Source organism: Anomalospiza imberbis, chromosome 3 (genome assembly GCF_031753505.1).
Source record: "Anomalospiza imberbis isolate Cuckoo-Finch-1a 21T00152 chromosome 3, ASM3175350v1, whole genome shotgun sequence".
Classification (NCBI taxonomy): Eukaryota; Metazoa; Chordata; class Aves; order Passeriformes; family Viduidae; genus Anomalospiza; species Anomalospiza imberbis.
Window position 1 is genome coordinate 77,210,923 of NC_089683.1, and position 17,832 is coordinate 77,228,754.

Consider the following 17,832-nt stretch of genomic DNA (forward strand, 5'->3'; position numbering starts at 1 on the left):
GTTTTTGTATTCAGTGATGTTCTTTCTATTTCTTTCTTTATTCTGTCTTTTTCCCACTTATACACCGGAAAAGCCTTCTCTGATGCGTTTATTTTAATGCACAGCTTTCTCTGTGAGCCATTTGGCTGGGTACAAGAGGGGCAGTTGCTTTAATCTCGCAATCAGAAGGCTTTGTTCCTCTCACAGTATGTTCTTGATTAATGCGAACTAATAATTACAAACACTAGAGCCTGCAGTGTTATAACACCACAAGTGATTGGCTGGCCTGCAGGTTGACAGGCTTTTCTTAGACTCAAGAAAGAGCAATACAAAAATTGCATTTCAAAGTGTTTATCTTGCCAGAATTCCTAATTGTGTTTTTATGCAATTATAGCAATGACATTTAGTAGTACTGTCGCTACAGAAACATTAACATTTTGAATGTGCAGTGTTTTTCAAGGACAAATGTCTTTTCTTCTATTTTTGTTTTGAAGGTGGAAAACTAAAATTTTCAAGCACGATAAATCTTTTGAAAGTGTGTTAGATTAGCATTAATAATAAAATATGGCCATGAAGAATGCCAAGAACAGATGTGGAAAAGGAGATTTTTCCTCTTACTAATTTGGAAAATGAGGTGTGGAATAGGGGCTCTCTGGTTGATTGGGGTTTGTTCTATTACTTTTTTTTTTCTCTCCACTCATCAATGCTAAACAGGCTGAAACCCATTATAATCTGTCAGTCTATAATTCCTGCTGGATCAATGCCTTCTTGTGCCTCAAGAACTTGATCTAACTTTTACTAGAACAGGAAAAAAAGAAACCACTGTTGACTTAAAGCTGGGTCTGGTTAATGTTACCAAAAGAGTTAAATGCATCTGACTTTTTTACAGGTTTTATGTACATCATAACAGATAAAGAAGTGATTAATATTGTGGGGGGTTTTATGAAGGAAAAAATAGGATGGTCTTAGCTACAGTGTGAGTGAACAGTTGATAGTTGCTGATAATGTGGAACTGTGCTCCTAGTTCCCTGTGTATATGCTCTAACATGCCTTTAGTGAAAGATGACATTTTTATTTCAAACAGTGAGCGGCTTAGTGTGCAAAGTAGCCTCGTGTGCTTGAGGAACATTGCGAGGAAATGATTGCAGAGAGGGAGAGCACTGTAAGTTCATATCAAGCCATATAGCATGCTAGCTTTCCCTTGGAAATAAGAACTTTAAAGTGAATACAAAATTTCTCTTATTGTTACTGTTAATTAATAAAATATTCTCATAGTGAGCATATTTGGACCTGATATAGTGCTACTTGTAGAAGTTCATTCTAATGGTAGTCAACATTGCATTAATTCATCCCTTTTTGGTTTCTTTTAAAAATGCATTTCTCTAGAATCTCAACCTTATAAATGATCCTGTGGATGTTTTGGGGTTTTTTTCTAGCTTGAAAATTAATATGCCTTCTTACCTTTTCGTGACTATATACCCAAACCTGCAAGCTAATGAGTGCTTGGGAAGTTTTCACCTGAAATAACTTCAGTGAAGTAAAACATCAATTCCTCTAAGAAGTTTAGTTTGAAATATTTTCTTCTTATAAAATCAAGATAATTAGTACCAGAGCTGATAGCATACCTGTGGAACTGCTTCTACACACTCATTTAAAATATCTTGGTGTGTATCTTGGTGTGACTATTTTTGTGTATATGCTGGTGCAGCATCATTAACTTTGGGAGTCCCCTATTAATCACATAAGGATGAAGAAACATGAAAAATCATTGTCCCACGTTACCAGTACAAGATAAAAAAAAAAAGGCTTTTCCTGGGGTTTGAGCAAATACGTTTCTAGTTTTATAAAACACACTTGCTTCTTATTTCTTATCCTTTTTTTTTTTAATATCCTCCTCCCAAATGGAAATCATGTAAGGATTAGCCAAAGCTAAAAAAAAAAAATAGAACTATTGAATTCCTCTAATTTAGAAAAAGAAATATTTTAATAAATGTGTGTTAATAAATATGAGTTTAAAGGAAGAGGGATAGCTGTTAATCAAATATTAACTTGTTAGTCTTGGTTGTTTTTATCAAGTCAGTGAGTTAGATGTCATCCTTATGGATTAAAATTCCAGGCCTCAAAAGGGGGGAAAAATATTACTCCCCATAACAATTATGTGACTCGATAATGATAGCAAGCCTAGCATTCTGGGGAAAAGCAAAAGCTTGAAAGTGTAGGAAAAGCTGTCATAATTGGGTATTTAAATTGCTTTAATGTAAGTTATGTAAGTATCATGTCAAATCATGATCCCAAGAGTAAACTTCTGGATGCTCTCAGGTTATGTTGTGGAAAGCTTGATGAAAGAACTGCCATGAGAAGGGGGACCTGCTTTATAATGTTACTAATGAAGATCTGGTCTTTAACAGTGATAACTAAACTACTAGAAAGCAAAAAAACCCCATCATTCTAGCACTTTAAATATAACAATACAATTTGGTGGACAAAACCACAGAAGTTTCTTACCTGCAAACAGCAGAAAAAAACTGTTGCTGAGTCCATTTAAACTATTACAGGAGTAGAAGGTCTGTTAGGTGATTCCCATAGACTTGGAGAGTGAGGTATATAACTGGTTCATCCTTGGAAGCAAACAGATGGGCTCAGTATGGGAGAACCTAGAAAGTACTGGCTAGAAGCCTCTCTGTGGACCTTAGGATGCACATTACAACTGCTGTTGAAATGGCAGTCGAAATTTAACATATGTCACTCTTAAGGGATGTGCACTAGGAAAAAAATCCTCCAGATTTCATATATATGAAATGGATTTTGAGATATGTTATATGTAGCAATGAGATCTAGGAGCTCTGATAGATAAAGCAACCAAAATGCTGCCTTGGTGCTTAGTAAACATCAGCAAAGTAAATTACATTTTAAAAAGTATTTAGGAGGACTTGAACAAATTTGTAGACATCATCTTCCTATTCACTGGTCCAACACGTGTTGGACCAACATGTGTACTGTGTGATGTTCTTTATATTCCAAAATGATAGAGTTGGAAGGGCTAGTAAAAGATAAAAAGCAAAATATAAGGAACAGCACTTATATGAGGAATGGGAAGGTAGATGACTTTGTTTCCTGAAAAGTAAACTGCTGTGGATGGAATACTAGAGATCTATACAATCTTTGGTGATGTGGGGAAAAATAAATAAATGGAGGGGGCATCAAAAAAAATTTTGAACTACTGAATTGAAAGCAATTAAAAGGAGGTAACTCTTTGTGCAGCATCTCAAGGTGGCCTTACTGTTCTTCCTGCAAGGTTTCTGGAATGCTAAAACTTCATGAGAGGTAAAAATTCACTGGAATAATTGATGGCAAACTTTATTTTTCAAATGTTTTAAATAATTAATTCAAGGTGGTTTCCCCTTTCCCCCTCCCAGTATCAAGTATTATTACTTTACACTACTCCACTGCAGCTGTGTTCACCCAAGGACTCAAAACTATGATTTGTCACCCCTGTGTCTGCCTGCATTTCAACTTAACTGTGTCAAAGCTCTTTTTTTTACCTATCTCAAAAGCCAGCACTTAAGCTGGATGACACCAGAGAGTGGAGCTCAGTGAAGAGCAAGTTGTTTTACTCAACTTTCCAGATAGGCTGGATCAACATTTTATCACTAAGTTCACACTATTAAAGAGAATTCTAAAATCATTTCAGCTGTGCCCACCCAATGCTGAAGAAGTGCCTGATACAGAATTGAAAGGGGATGGATCTAGATGTGACACTGGATTACTTTGTAATTCAACTGTGTTTTAAGTAGGCATTAATTTCACTAATGTGCTTAATGTCTTGACTGCCATAATTTCTCTTCTGGATAAAGATTTTCTGCTATTGCCTGGGCACTGATTCTATCCCAAACACTGAGTAATCCAAGTACCAAATGTTCTCATTTTTGATACCTTAGTTGTTTATTTCTACTATATATGTGGATACCTGTAAACTTCTTATCTATTGCTCAGATTAATTTTATTGTCTGTAAATTAAATATTAATTGATGTGCAATTATTATTAAAAAAAAGCATATGAGTGTCAATTTTTTGTGATGCAAAATATTTTCATAAATGTTCCTATATATGCTATATATATAAATTTTCTTCTTGGATAGATCATCCTGTTAATCACATTATTTTGCAGTTGTGAAATATTGATTATTTGCAATCCTTATTTCTTCTTGGTAATATCCTCATAAATGAACTGTGTATATTCAAAAAGTCACTGTAAATTTTGATAAGGATTTTTTTGTCAGGTTTTATATTGTTTTGTTGTGGGGTGGTTAGGGGATTTTTAAGTTTCTTTAATAATGACTGGTAAATATTGAAGTTAATGTAAATATCTAGAAATCTAAGAAAAATTCTCACTTAACATTTTCATTATGTTGTATTACAGTTAAGTAAAGACTTTATCTAGAGCCAAGAAATCTATTCACAGTTTTTCTAATTGTATATTCTACTTGCAACTATTATCTTTTTTCCCCTTTTCCCCTTTGTCAGCTGCAGACCCATGTGTAAACAGTGTTGAACCAGACAATGAGTCTTTGTATCTTTTTAATTATGATTAACTCAGTACCTGTCTTTAGCTGAGAAAACGTAACCTACTATCGATGCCTGTTCACGGCACTGACCTTAAGGTGGAGGGACCACATGTCCTGTTTGTGACTGGGCTTTACTGGTGAATATTGTTGTATAACCTGAATGATCTCTCCATGTAATCATGATGAAACTGTCTAGCTAAAATCTAAATGAAACAAGAGTAGGAAAAGCAGCAACAAAACCAAATTTTATATGTTTATTTATGAAGTAAATTATAATCTTTGCATGCTTTGGTTTTATTTTGAAGGGCCCATCTTGCTGGGATGACGTGCTAATTCCCAACAGAATAGGAGGTGTTTGCCAGTCCCAAGGGTGCAATGGAAATGTAGCGGTAAGATTTTGTCATGTTTCTCCAAGTACTGTGGCACTCGTAAGAATAATTCTTTGTAACAATTCTAACTATGTTAGAATTTCAGTAATGAATGTGAAGAGAAAGGTATGGTACACTTCAAAAGAGCTGTTCAGCGTTAGATAACAAACCTCTGATGTCTTGCAAAAGGGAGGAACTTTGGTCAGATGCTATTTGGAATGAAGGAGGAAATAATTTTATTTCATCTTTTGCACTGAAGTATAACTCTTAGATTTTCAAGTATGGAGAGGTTAAATGTGGAATGTAATACTTAAATGTTTCTGTCAGTGCTTATTTTATAATTGTTATCTATGTCTTTGCCTAGAAAGCTTCAGTTTTCCATGTCGTATTGCACATCAGAAAATGCATGTTGGACTTTGTCCGTAGGAGTAGGCTCTTCATGATGATCGCTTTGCAGTTTTGCTCCCACATCTTGTTGCTGTTGCTTCCTTTGTTTCTAGAAGTGATGTCAGTGAAAAGACTGAGTAAGAAGGAGCAGAGGTTTCTCAAATTTTTAATAAAAATTATTCAAAACATTATTTATGTATACTAATATATTCACATGTATTAGATATTTATGGCATCTAATACTAAAGTCTTAGAGGTAATTCCTTCTCAGTAAAAAGCTTAATTTGAGTGTTTTTACAGGACAGAGATTTTACTTGAATTTCCTACATATGAAAATATTCTGTTCATCAATTATTTGCAGATTGGAACTACACAAATTGCTTTTTCCAGAGTTGCTCACCTGCTCTGGTGTAACCTTCTCTTTGTCCTCCCTAGCAAGAAAGTTGTGAAGTGGTGTGTCCGTACAGTTCCATAGGTGTCTCCTGCTTGGCCACAGATGGTGCCAGAAAATATTTTTATCTAACTTTAGATACCAAATTATTTTTTTAATAGCATGGGATTTATGACTGAGTCCATGTGTAGCCAACAGAAACTCAGATCTGGCAGCTTTTTGGCTTCTGCCTCTTGGTGTGCACCTTGTAGCAGTGGCTGAGACACCCAGGAATCACAGAATGTCCTGGGCTGGAAGGGACCCATAAAGACCACAACCTTGAAAGTAGCAAGTGTTAGATATTCAAATGCTATTTTCTGGGCAGAACAATTCCCAGTTTTGTCATTTATTGGCAGAATATACCTGACTGATTGCAGCTGCCAACTTATAGCTTTTGTTATCCAGTGTATTTGTGAAAAAGGTACTGAATAATGACACTTTTGGCAACCCTGCCTCCTGAACTACAACCCGTTCCCTCATTGAATCAGTTCTTATTTTTTAAAAGCAGAAAATGTAACAAAATGCTGTCTTTGTAGAGAGAGAAGAAAACCCACTAACCATAAAACTGAAATCTGATGCTGTGGCAAACAACTAATACCCAGTCAACTAAGCCCCATGACTCCAGTTGCTGTCAATTTCTCTGGCAAGTTGCATACTTAGCAGAGCCAAGGATCAGTGTTATCTTTCAGAAAGGCATCACTGAACAAATTTCAGAAGACACTCTGTATTAGACAGACATGTTGCTAATGCAGCTTGAGACAACCTGAACTACTGGCATGAGGCTCTTACTGCAGTAATGTGCTGTTTATTTCCAAACTGACACATTTTCCCTTTATCATCTACAAACCACTCTATCCAGTAGTGTCAGAATGGAACCAGACTAAGGTTCAAGAACACTCCTAATTTTTATGGTTTTCAACCAGAATTTCCAGCAATATCAATATAGTCAAGAAAAACTAAGCATTTAAGTGCATTTAACTTCTTTTTTTACCTAACTATTCAGTAGGTAGGTAGCCCTGCATCAGATGTTTGAATTGATGGCTTGTTGAGATCCTCTAGTTGCTGAAAGACCTATTTCTTGTGTTTGGGATGGTTTGTTTTTCTTTGGCCTCAATCACTATGAAAACACATCTTTACTTTCTGGGAAATCTTCCAGTTCAAAGGCTTAAATCACTGTTTTTTTGTTTTGCATCTTGTTCCAAGTGGGAAATAACAGAGATCCTACAGATGTGTTTCCAAGGATTTGCCATTCTTTTCTGCTCTGGTAAAACAGTCTAACTGTTTGGAACAGAATAAACATAACCTTAAATAAATCATGGGTTAAAACCTCTAGGCTTTTCTTGCCTGTTACAATCTTTGGAAACTTAAGTCACATTTTATCATTAACTATTCATTTTTTGCATTGTTGTGACAAAGTTTGTGCAGTTATGTCTCTCAAATAGCTCCACAGTGTATGTACTTCTTTACCGTGATGTGCAATGAAGCAGCTTTAAGGCTGTTGGTTGTAAGTTATCAACAAACTGCAAATACTGCTGTTTAAGGGAAAAAAAATCTTCCATTATTTCTCTCCCAAGACATGCTTCAGTTAAAAACTGATTTTTTTGTCAATTTTCAATTTTTAAGCACCAATTTGTAGCATAAAAAAACACAAGGCAATGTGTTTTTCTCCAAAATACTAGTTTGTATGTATTTCGGTATGAAATTAGTCTCTTGACAGAATGACAGACTTTAATTCTTTTGGTTGCAAAAATGTAAATAAAATAATTGACTATATGATAAAACAATGAAAATCAAATTTCATTTCAGTTAAATAAAATTTCTAATGATTTGTAGAAGATACAATGATTATCTTAATGTTAAGTGCACTGTGATTTGATATGTGTTACAATGTGCTCCCAAGCAGAGGTCACTGCGGGGTTTTTTCACATTAATTACAGTCTATCAGAATCATTCTGAATTTCTACAGCTTCAAAAAGATGAAGCTCCTGTGAATACTTATGTTGCTGCAATTGTAGAAAAGTCGCTTTTATAACAAACTTTAATTATATTAATTAAAAAATGGAAGAGTCAACTATAGCTGCTTTCAATGCAGATTTAAATCCAACTTTTAAACTGTTTCACAAATTAGGGCCATTCATTAAATGAAAGAGAGCCTTGTACTTTTGGTGTTTGTCTCAAAACACTCACCCAGAAACACTGTATGTAGCTGTGCAGGTGTGCTTGGAAACAAGTGTGGTTCTATGGATTTCCAGATGCTCTTCTCATATGACCATAATTTTGTTACTTCTTAGAACCACAGAGTAATTTAGGTTGGAAAAATCCTTTAAGATAATCGAGTCCAACTGTTAACCTAACAGTGCCAAGCCCACCACTAAAACAGGTCCCAAGGGTATTTCTGATATAGTTTTTGTAGATTTATGCTCATATTTACAAGTGACCAGAATACATGTAATACTAAACTCTTTATTTAGCCTTTCCTTATTTAAATTAAATATTACTTGAGTGTTCTTGTTAGACTTTTACAGTTCTCTGAAATACATACAGAATATTTTCTGTTTATCATCCATTGAAGTGAATTTTTGATTAAGGACTTTTTCTACTTCTGTATGTAAATATGCTATTATATTTGCTTTCTCATGTAGGTTCATGTTTTTTAAAAGTCATCAAGAGCCACAGAAATAATGTGTCTTTTATGGTGAGACAGAGCTGTAATACTACCATAAACCACTGAAGTGATGATTTCATAGGAATCAGCTCCATGTTAGCTCCTCTTTCCAGTGAATATACATCAGTTTCTGAAAGACATTTCCATGTCTTCAGGGCAAAATGTAGGGCAAACCTTTTTGAACTTTAGAAACTTGTGGAAAACATATTAACATTCTGTATGTGTTCTTGGGATTCTCATTTGATGTGCAAAAAGAGTTGCTGTAGACTTGAAAATCTAAGAAAGAATGAAAGGATTAAAGAGAATTTATGGGTCAGATATGGTTTAAGTTATTGGGAGTAAGGGAAAATGAAAATCACTGTAATAGAAATATAAATGTACTTCTCTTCCAGTTTGATATATCTCACTACTGTTACCTTGAATTCTTTGTTTCTGATGAAGACTGTATCAGCTTCATCATAACTGAATAGCATTTTTATCTTTGCTCCAGTTACTGAAACATGCTAGGATTCTACAAACCATTTCTAAAAGAAGCATCAGGACTTCTGTGAACTTTTGGAAGCATCTCTATGTACTAGATTTTCTTAAATATCAGTACACGCTTCTTGTCAAACTCTACAGCAATCTCCCTTGCCTAAGGCAAAGATTTATATTCCAAGTTTGGTCACTTTTTTTTTTTTATGTTTAGTATTGGCCATGATACGTGATTTTAAATAGTTCAATTCCACTATACCATAGTCTCACTGTTGTAGGATATGCTTGAGAGCAAAGAGTTTGCCATAGGAAGCATGTCTGGTTTTTTAAATTATGTAGACTTCCTTATTATTATTGCCATTCTTCTAATGTGATTTTGAATATTGCAATTTTATTTTTACTATATTGAAATTTTTGAACATTTCTCATATTTTTCCTTCCCTGCTTGTTTATTGTCATTAGGTTTGGCACTGAAGACAGCAATATTATGTGTTCCTTTTGTAGTGTGTTCCACAGGGAACCTGTGCTCATCTGAAATAGTTTGGGATAATAAATCAAGGGAACAGTGTTCAGCTTGTATGCTTTAAATACACAACTTACCAAGTGATTTTTTTTTTCTTTCAAGTGTCAAAAGCTATTCTTTTCAAACATCACTGTTCAGATGAAATAGGTTTCATTTTTCATCTCATTTTGCTTTGATTAGCTCAGACCTCTGTTTCAGTTGAGAACAGAAATAAATCCTGTAGCATTTAAAGTATCATGAGCCAAATAGTAAATTTAATTATGTTATCGAAATATGAATACAGTAAAGGGATATCGCCTCATGATAGTAAAGGTCTGATACATTGCTATATTATTTGTTGTTCTTTGTGTACAATGATTATTGCTTAAGGTACTATGTCTGTCCATCCCTGGAGCAATTATAATATTTTAAATGTCATATTATTACTGAGAGTATTTTTTTTTAATTCTGGAATGTTTCTTAATACCAAGAAGCCTCTTGACTTTGCATTTTTAATTTAGTTCAGTGCTGTCCATGTTAGTTTGCCTTATGCAGAAGAGAGTGGTCCAGTTAATATATGCTATTAAAAAAAAATAAATCACAGTGAGTATGATGGAGTAGGAATTCTAATTAAAATACCAGGTAATCTTACTTTAGAAATATTAAATTGATACACGGATTCTTATCACAGAGTGATTTAAGTTGAAAAAGACTTCCAAGATCATTAAGTCTAACCTGTGACCAATCATTGCCTTGTCAACTAGGCCATAGCACTAAGTGCCACAACAATCTGTTGCAATGCTTAACAACCCCTTCTGTGAAGACATTCTTCCTGATGTCTGACTTGAGCTGCCCCTGGTACAGCTTGAGGCTATGTCCTCTTGTCCTGTCACCAGTTGCCTGGGTGAAGAGGCTGACCCCTACCTGGCTTCAACATCCTTTCAGAAAATTGTAGACAGAATACAGTTGTCCCAAGCCTTTTCTTCAGGCCAAAACCATCTCAGTTCCCTCAGCCATTATGACAGCTTCTTTATCCAGTCTTCATAGAATTCTAGTATGGCCTTGGTTGGAAGGCATTGTTCATCTCGTTCCAACCCCCTCACTGTGGACAGGCGCACCTTCCACTGGACCAGGTTGCTCAAAGCCTCATCCTGGCTTTGAACACTTCCAGGGATGGGGTATCCACAGATTCTCTGGGCAACCTGTGCCAGTGCCTCACCACCCTCACAGTAAAGAATTTCTAATTTCTAATCTAAACCGACTCTCTTTCAGTTTAAGTGTTCTGTCACTACAGTCCCTTGTGAAAAGTCCCTTTTTAGCCTTCTTGTAGGCCGCCACCAAGAGCCGGAAGGCTGCTGTAATGCCACCCCAGTGCCTTCTCTTCTCCAGGCTGAACAACTCCCAATTTCTTAGCTTGTCTTCATTGGACAGGTGCTCGAGGTGCTGATCATCTTACTGACTTTGCACTGGATCTGCTCTGATAGGTCCATGCCCTTCCTGTTCTGGGGTCCCTAGAACTGGATGCAGCACTCCAAGTGGGATGTCATGAGGGCAGAGTACAGGGGAACAATCTTCTTTGACATACTGGCCATGCTGCTTTGGATGCAGCCCAGGATAGAGGTGGCTTTCTGGGCTGTGAGCACACGCTGCCGGGTTATCTTCTCATCCACCAAGTCCTTCTCACCAGGGCTGTTCTCAGTCCATTCCTCCTCCCAGCCTGTGCTTGTACTTAGGATTGCAAAGTGTAGGATCTTGCACCTGGCCTTGTTGAGCTTAATGAGGTGTGCATGGGCCCTCTTCTCAAGCCTGACCTGTCCCCTCTTGATGGCATCTCTTTCTTCCAGCCTGCAAACAGCATCACATAATTTGGTGTCACCAGCATGCTTGCTAAAGCTATGCTCAATCCCACTGTCCATGTTGCCAGTAAAAATGTTAAACAGTGCTAATCCCAATGCCAATCCCTGAGGAAAGCCACTCATCACTGGTCTCCACTTGGGCATTGAGACATCAAACACAACTCTGAGTGCAGCCATCCAGCCAATTCCTTATCCACTGAGTGGTCCATCCATCCGATCCATGCCTCTCTAGTTAAGAGACACGGATATTGTGTGTGCACAGGTCCATGTAGCTGACATCAGTTACTCCTCCCTCACCCACCACCACTGTGGCCTCTTCACAGAAGGCCGTCAAATTTGTCAGGCACAATTTTCCCTTAGTGAAGGCATGTTGAATGTCATCAATCACCTTATTTTCCACGTGCCTTAATACAGTTTCCAGGAAGATCCGCTCCCTAACCCTGCTGGGGGCAGAGGTGTGACTGGCCTGGAGTTCTTTTTTCTCTTTTTAAAAATGGAGGTTGTATTTACACTTGTCCAGTCAGTGAGAGCTTTACTGGGCTACCATGACTTCTCAAATAAGATGAATAATGGTTTAGAAACTTCATTCACCTGAGGACCCATGGATACATCTCATCAGGTCCTATGGACTTGTGCAACTTCAGTTTCCTTAGATGATCTCAAACCTGATATCCCACAGTGGGTATTTCTTCATTCTCCCAATCCTTACCTTTGCCTTCTGTGATTTGGGTGGGGTGCCTGGAGTATTACCAGTGAAGACAAAAATAGTCATTGAGTCCTCATAGTTTTCCATACATGAGAGACACTCTCTTAAGAAGAGATTTATTCAAATTCCATACAAGACAATTTTGAGAATCTTTCATATTTACCAGATTCTCTGACCATTGCTTTTACTATTTAAAAACTGTTTTATTATTTTATGCCCAGTACTGTGGCAAGTAGAAGGAATAAAGCATAAATGCAAGTTAAGTAACAAGCAGACCAGGCCCATTGTTGCAGTTTTTCTTTTATATTTTGTGATACAAGGAGGGCAAGCAAACAATTTCAGAGATTTATTTATTTATTTTTTAAAGCTGTTTCTCTTCACAAACCTATCCATTCACCAAATGAAATAACATGGCACAGTAGTAGTGATGCCACTGGTGCAGACCACAAGAACGATACACTCTGCTTACAATTTGTTGATATCCAGCTGCTTAATTAGACTAATTTAACTATAATGTCATCCTGAGGTTTCCAGTTTGGCTGATCATCTACCAAAAATCTCAGTTTTTTCAAGTTGCTTCCTCACTAGGCAGAATGACCCGTACTTCTAAAAGTGTGACTTGATTTCTGGCAGTTTTAAAATGCCATATCATGTTTTTGATCTCAGATGAGCTGTTTTTAGGTTTCATTGTTCCCACTCCCTCAGATTTTGGGCCATCTGTGATATTTATGAGTAATTACTTTATGCGTTCAGATCATTAAGAAATGTTTTTGAATAGCATAGGGCTAGGAGGTGATCACTGCAAGTCACCTTGAAAAACAGACATTGGATGATTCGCTGTGGGAAATTACATTTTGAAACTTATCAGTTAAATGTCTCTAACATTGGTCTCATAGTGTTCTAGTTTCTTAATCTAAATGTCAGTGCCATATCAAATGCTACACATAAATATAGGTAAATTCCCACATCGTTATTATGATGTTCTGCTAAGTTTGTAATCTCATAAAAGTGTCAAGTTAGTTTTATAGAGTCAAGTTACCATAAATCCTCATTGATTGGCATTAATTACTGATCCCTCTTTTAATAATCAAGCCTTATATTAGCTATGTATTGTATGAAGGGCTGGTGTCAGTTTTCCATGCTGATAATTGCCTAGATTACCTCATATAAAGTTGCCCTATATTATGAAATGATGTGGTTGTGTTCCTGTAAAGCTCTGTATTTTAAACCCTCCCTGAATGTGGGTGGGTTTTTTTAGTCATCAGTGTGTTTTCTGAGGAGTAAAGAAGAGATGAATAGTGCTGAAAACAACACCTTGGGACTTTGGAACAACCTGTGAAAGTGCTGCGATTGTATTTTGCTGATTCTGGTTAGGTCTTTAAATTGATATACTTAACAGCAAATAGAGATTAAAAATATTTACTTCAAATGCTTGATTGTGAAGAAAGACACACAGCAGGTGATGTACCATGGTATTTAAACATGGTAATACCATGGTATCTAAATATTTTAAACAAAGCATTATTTTTTAATATGTTTTGAGGCTCTTTCCATTCTTGCTCCAAATTATGTCAACTCTACATTTCTTCTCAGATTCTTCTTTAGGAAACCATAATTAGATTTTTTTTTATATTTATTCTCAAAGTAACCTCATTCTGGAGTAGATCAATTTTTCCTTTATAAAGAAATTCTATTATTCTACTTCTCAGTTCAGAAAAATCAATGATAGGTGAAAAACTGAATTATAAAATAGAATTAATTCTATACAGGGACAGAAAGCTAAATTATTTATCTTGAAATAGAAGTTAAAGCTTTTATAATTAAGATCTGTCCTCTTTTTTTAAAAAGTGAATACTTATTCACTCCTCATCAGTGTAAACACAATATTTCTACAGTATATTGACTGTTTTTTTTATGGGCCACAGACTGTGTCTGTATCAAAGCCCATTATTAGCACTCATAACAGGTATGGTTTAGATCAGTTGATTATATTTATTATTTATATTTTTCCCCATAAAAGTCTTAAAACTGAGACAAGCCAGCTCTTTGGAACTGTTTTTAGAAAACTGTCAGTTTTCACATCTCACCAGTAATTAAAAATTGCTAATAGTTTTTCTGATTTGCAATTTTCATACACATTCTGGCAAACCCAAAGTAACTCAGTTATTTTTGCTCTGTGCTGAATGGTCTCAGGAAATTTAGCTCATCTTTCCTGTATTGATACCACCATTTTATTTGCATGTGTGGAAATGCCATCACTTTGCAAAAGATGGAACAAAAATTGTTGAAGATTATAATGCATTTTTCAAACAAATCCTATGCTCTTTTGGATGTCATTCTTCAGTTGTTAACACTGTCAAATAGAGAAAAAAAAACACCACCACCATTATCTTTATTGTTTGTTTTATTTTTGCATCTGTAGTCCAGTTCCAGAAAACCTTAGCTTGAAAACATGAACATTAAGCATGCTTTCAGTGAATTATTCTATCCTATATGAGCAATTTATGTGATTGTGCTCAGCTGCTAGGTTCTCATTGCCCTTCACAACTACCTTTTAGAAATAAGCAGTTGTTTTGAACAGAACTTGGCACTTTCATCAATGATAGATCTCTTGAACAATTCTTCAGATAGTGTAGAGGCTTCATCATTTGATGAGAGGCAGTTACAGATGAGTTGAAAATTTGTCCTGTAGTAGGAATCAGTAAGACCACTGGAAAGACTGATAATTGTGTACTAACGAGCCAACAGTTTTTCTTCAATTTTTTCGATGCCCCTGGTTTCACTGAAAAAGAAGTTAATTTTTATAAATTATCATTTTTATATTCTCCTTGAGACTGTCAGTATCAAGCGTCCAATGTTAGAGAAAGTAAGCAGAGCACAGCTTGTGTTCATCTGACGAAATCCTCAATCCTTCTTGTAATAATCCCTTTGACTGTGCTGAAAGGTAGATTTTTGTATTTGCCAACCAAAACGGAATGTAAATTCACCTTTAATTTTTTAAAGGTATTTTATTTCTAGAAATGTCTGAAAAACATGCTGATGATGCACTGCAGCAAGGAACTTATTCTGTACTGATGCTGTGTTGGCTGTCATAAAAACTTAATATTGTATGATTATAACTTCCTATTTCAGCCTGATGCAGTATACTTTTCCTGTTATTGTAATGTTCAAATAAACCTCAGGGAGATTCCTCTTTACCCACTACATAATTAAACTTTAGCGCAGTCTACCATGATATAGTGTTGAAGTTGCTATGTGTTCAAAAAGTGACACACTAATGGAAGAAAAATCCATTGAGAACTATTAAATGTGAAAAGACTCTTGGTTTATGAAGTCTCTGAACAACAAATTGCTGGAGATTAAGAACAGGTTTGCAGAAAATACTATTTTCAAGTTTTTATTTTTTTAGCACATATTCTAGACATCTACGGTTAACTTCCTACTAAAGACAAGATCTTAGTTCATCTTGAACGGCTCTGTGATTTCACAATGTGAAATGTGTGTAACCAACAGTTCTCTTATAGAAGATGGTTATCATCAGATTGAAATAGAAAGGATAAAGATGACCAATACTTCTCACAATCCATGTAATTTTTTTCAATTTACATCCATCCATCCTAAATCTTAGTTTCACCTAGCACAAACACAATAGGCAAGTAGAATCCAAATTCAGTACTTTGCATTCTGCTGCCATGGGAGAGTGGTGTGAGAGACTCTCACTGGCATGTGTTGTTGCCATTATATGGTCTTGAGCCTAGTAGTGAGAGCAGTGTTACAGATACTCTACTTTTGTTGAATATTGACCAAGTCGCTTTCACATATTATTTGGTGGCTATTATACCTTTCATGTATTTTGTCTATTCAAGTTGTAGGGAATGTGCAGGTGTTTAGGGACCTGAACAAATTGGGAAGCAGTAATTGAAAACTATGAACAGAACAGAATTACATGAAAACCAAAGAAACTCACGAAGACCCAGTAGAGTCAGATCCAAACCCATTGCATTTGCTCTGTTGCTTGTTTCACAAATCAGACCCACATTTTCTTTCAAACAAAGCTTGTTTGATACATATTTTTGCATGTACTCTGTCAATGTGTCTAACGTGTTCAGGGATAGTTTTTTGTAATTCAATGGATTTCAGTAACGCTTTGACTGAATTTTTTTTGCTCACTGCACATGACATTTAAACAGTATATTACTCTCTGCAGCTGTTGCAAAATCATTGCTGATGATTGAAGCCTTGGATTTCCATTCAAGCATGCAACTTGTTCCTGCAATCATCTATCAGCAATCTAATCAGATGAAGGTGATTTTGTTAGGGTACAGTATGGTTACAGAGGAGTCTCTACTCAAATGTCAGGCAGCATTTACAATGCAAGAACACAATTTCTTCATTCACTTGTGGCAAGTACTGTTACTGATTGTTTAATAACTGTGTCAATTTGCAGGCTGACACACTATGTGAGACTTCCCGTTAGATCTAAAAGCTGCCGTAAAATTTACCTTGGCATTAAATCTGTTTCCCACCTATAGTTTTCATGCTTAATGTTCTGGTCTGGGATTCTAAAATGTGAAGGCATTAGATTTTGATTAACAATTGCCTACATTTGGTCTAACTATATTTTTGGTCTATTTCTAAAAAAATGTGCCTGTAACTGATTTAGGACCAGTTTGTAAATTTGAATTTGTGTTGTCTGCTTCTGTGCATGCACCTTATGAAATAAGCTGATTTTTTTACAAATCACAAATGAATTTAAAATAGGCATGCACTGTTTATAGGATGTAGTGGTGTGAGATAATGCAGCCAATGGCATTACCTGTGAGTTTCTCTCACCAGGGGCTGCAAGGTAATTTGTATTGGAACTGCTGCAACATATTATGGGCTCTGTCTCCCATGGTTCATGCTAATGTGATGGGTAATTATCAAGTAGCTGCTGTCAGAAATGCCTGAATTCTTGTAGTATTGCTACCTGGGGCAAGGCTTAAGGGGTTGTATTCAGTTTACAGTATGTATTTCTAGCTCAGAGAAGTCAAGTATAAGGAAAGCTTATGTTACTTTTAGCATAGAAGGCTTAAGTTGTAATAACAAATGTTTTCTGGATTGTATCTTCTGCTTTAATGGCCTAACCCATAAAGATACTTAAAATATATACCCGGCTTTAAATATACAAAGACTCTGCTGAAGTTTACAATCCTCTATGTTTTAAGCACCTGCCCCATTTGGGACATCAATCTGAATGTGTAAAAAATTGATTGGATATATACAAAAAAATCCTTCAGTGAAGGTCTTGCAATTGTCATTAGAAATACTCCGTATTTTGGCCTGTTTACTGGGAGGATGCTCAGAAGTGAAGCATTTCCCTTGCTTTGGCACAATGAATGGTTAGAAACATGTTAAAAACCCTAGAACTTTTTAAGAATTTGTTATCCACAGTTTTTGACAGTAAGGATTGCAACAGTTTGCTTTCAAATATTTGTGAAATACTGTGTTTCATGGTATTTACATCTGCTGTTCAGTTGTACTGTACATCATGGCAGTTCTTTGGGACTTTGGTAAATGTTTGGAGCGTTCCAAAATGAAATGTCTGAGTTTTTCCACTGTGGCACTTAATGTATGTGGGCAAACTAAATGTGTTTATGAATTGTTCTTAGAAGCTACAGATGGTTAAACTGCTGCCAGGAAATGAGGGAAAGAATGTTCTAGTGAAAAGTATCTTTCTTCCATTTGATACATAAACCTGCTTCACTCTCCTGCTACCCCACCATTGCAACATCAGAATTGGCACAGAATTCTTCAAATTGCATCAGTGAGTTTCATAGTCATCTGCTGCACAGAAGAAATGGATATTTCTGGTGCTTATGGACTAATTACTAAGTAACTTTTCACCAAACAGCACTGTT

At 35.9% G+C, this 17,832-nt stretch overlaps 1 protein-coding gene across 2 annotated transcripts in view; it reads left to right on the plus strand.

The window, feature by feature from the left end:
- Positions 1-17,832, plus strand: part of PRKN (parkin RBR E3 ubiquitin protein ligase) — a 683,121-nt gene that overhangs the window by 303,573 nt on the left and 361,716 nt on the right. For both annotated transcript variants that reach the window (XM_068185226.1, XM_068185225.1), the window contains exon 5: positions 4,850-4,933. In XM_068185226.1, the coding sequence (XP_068041327.1) occupies positions 4,850-4,933 (84 nt within the window). The remainder of the gene's footprint in view (positions 1-4,849; positions 4,934-17,832) is intronic.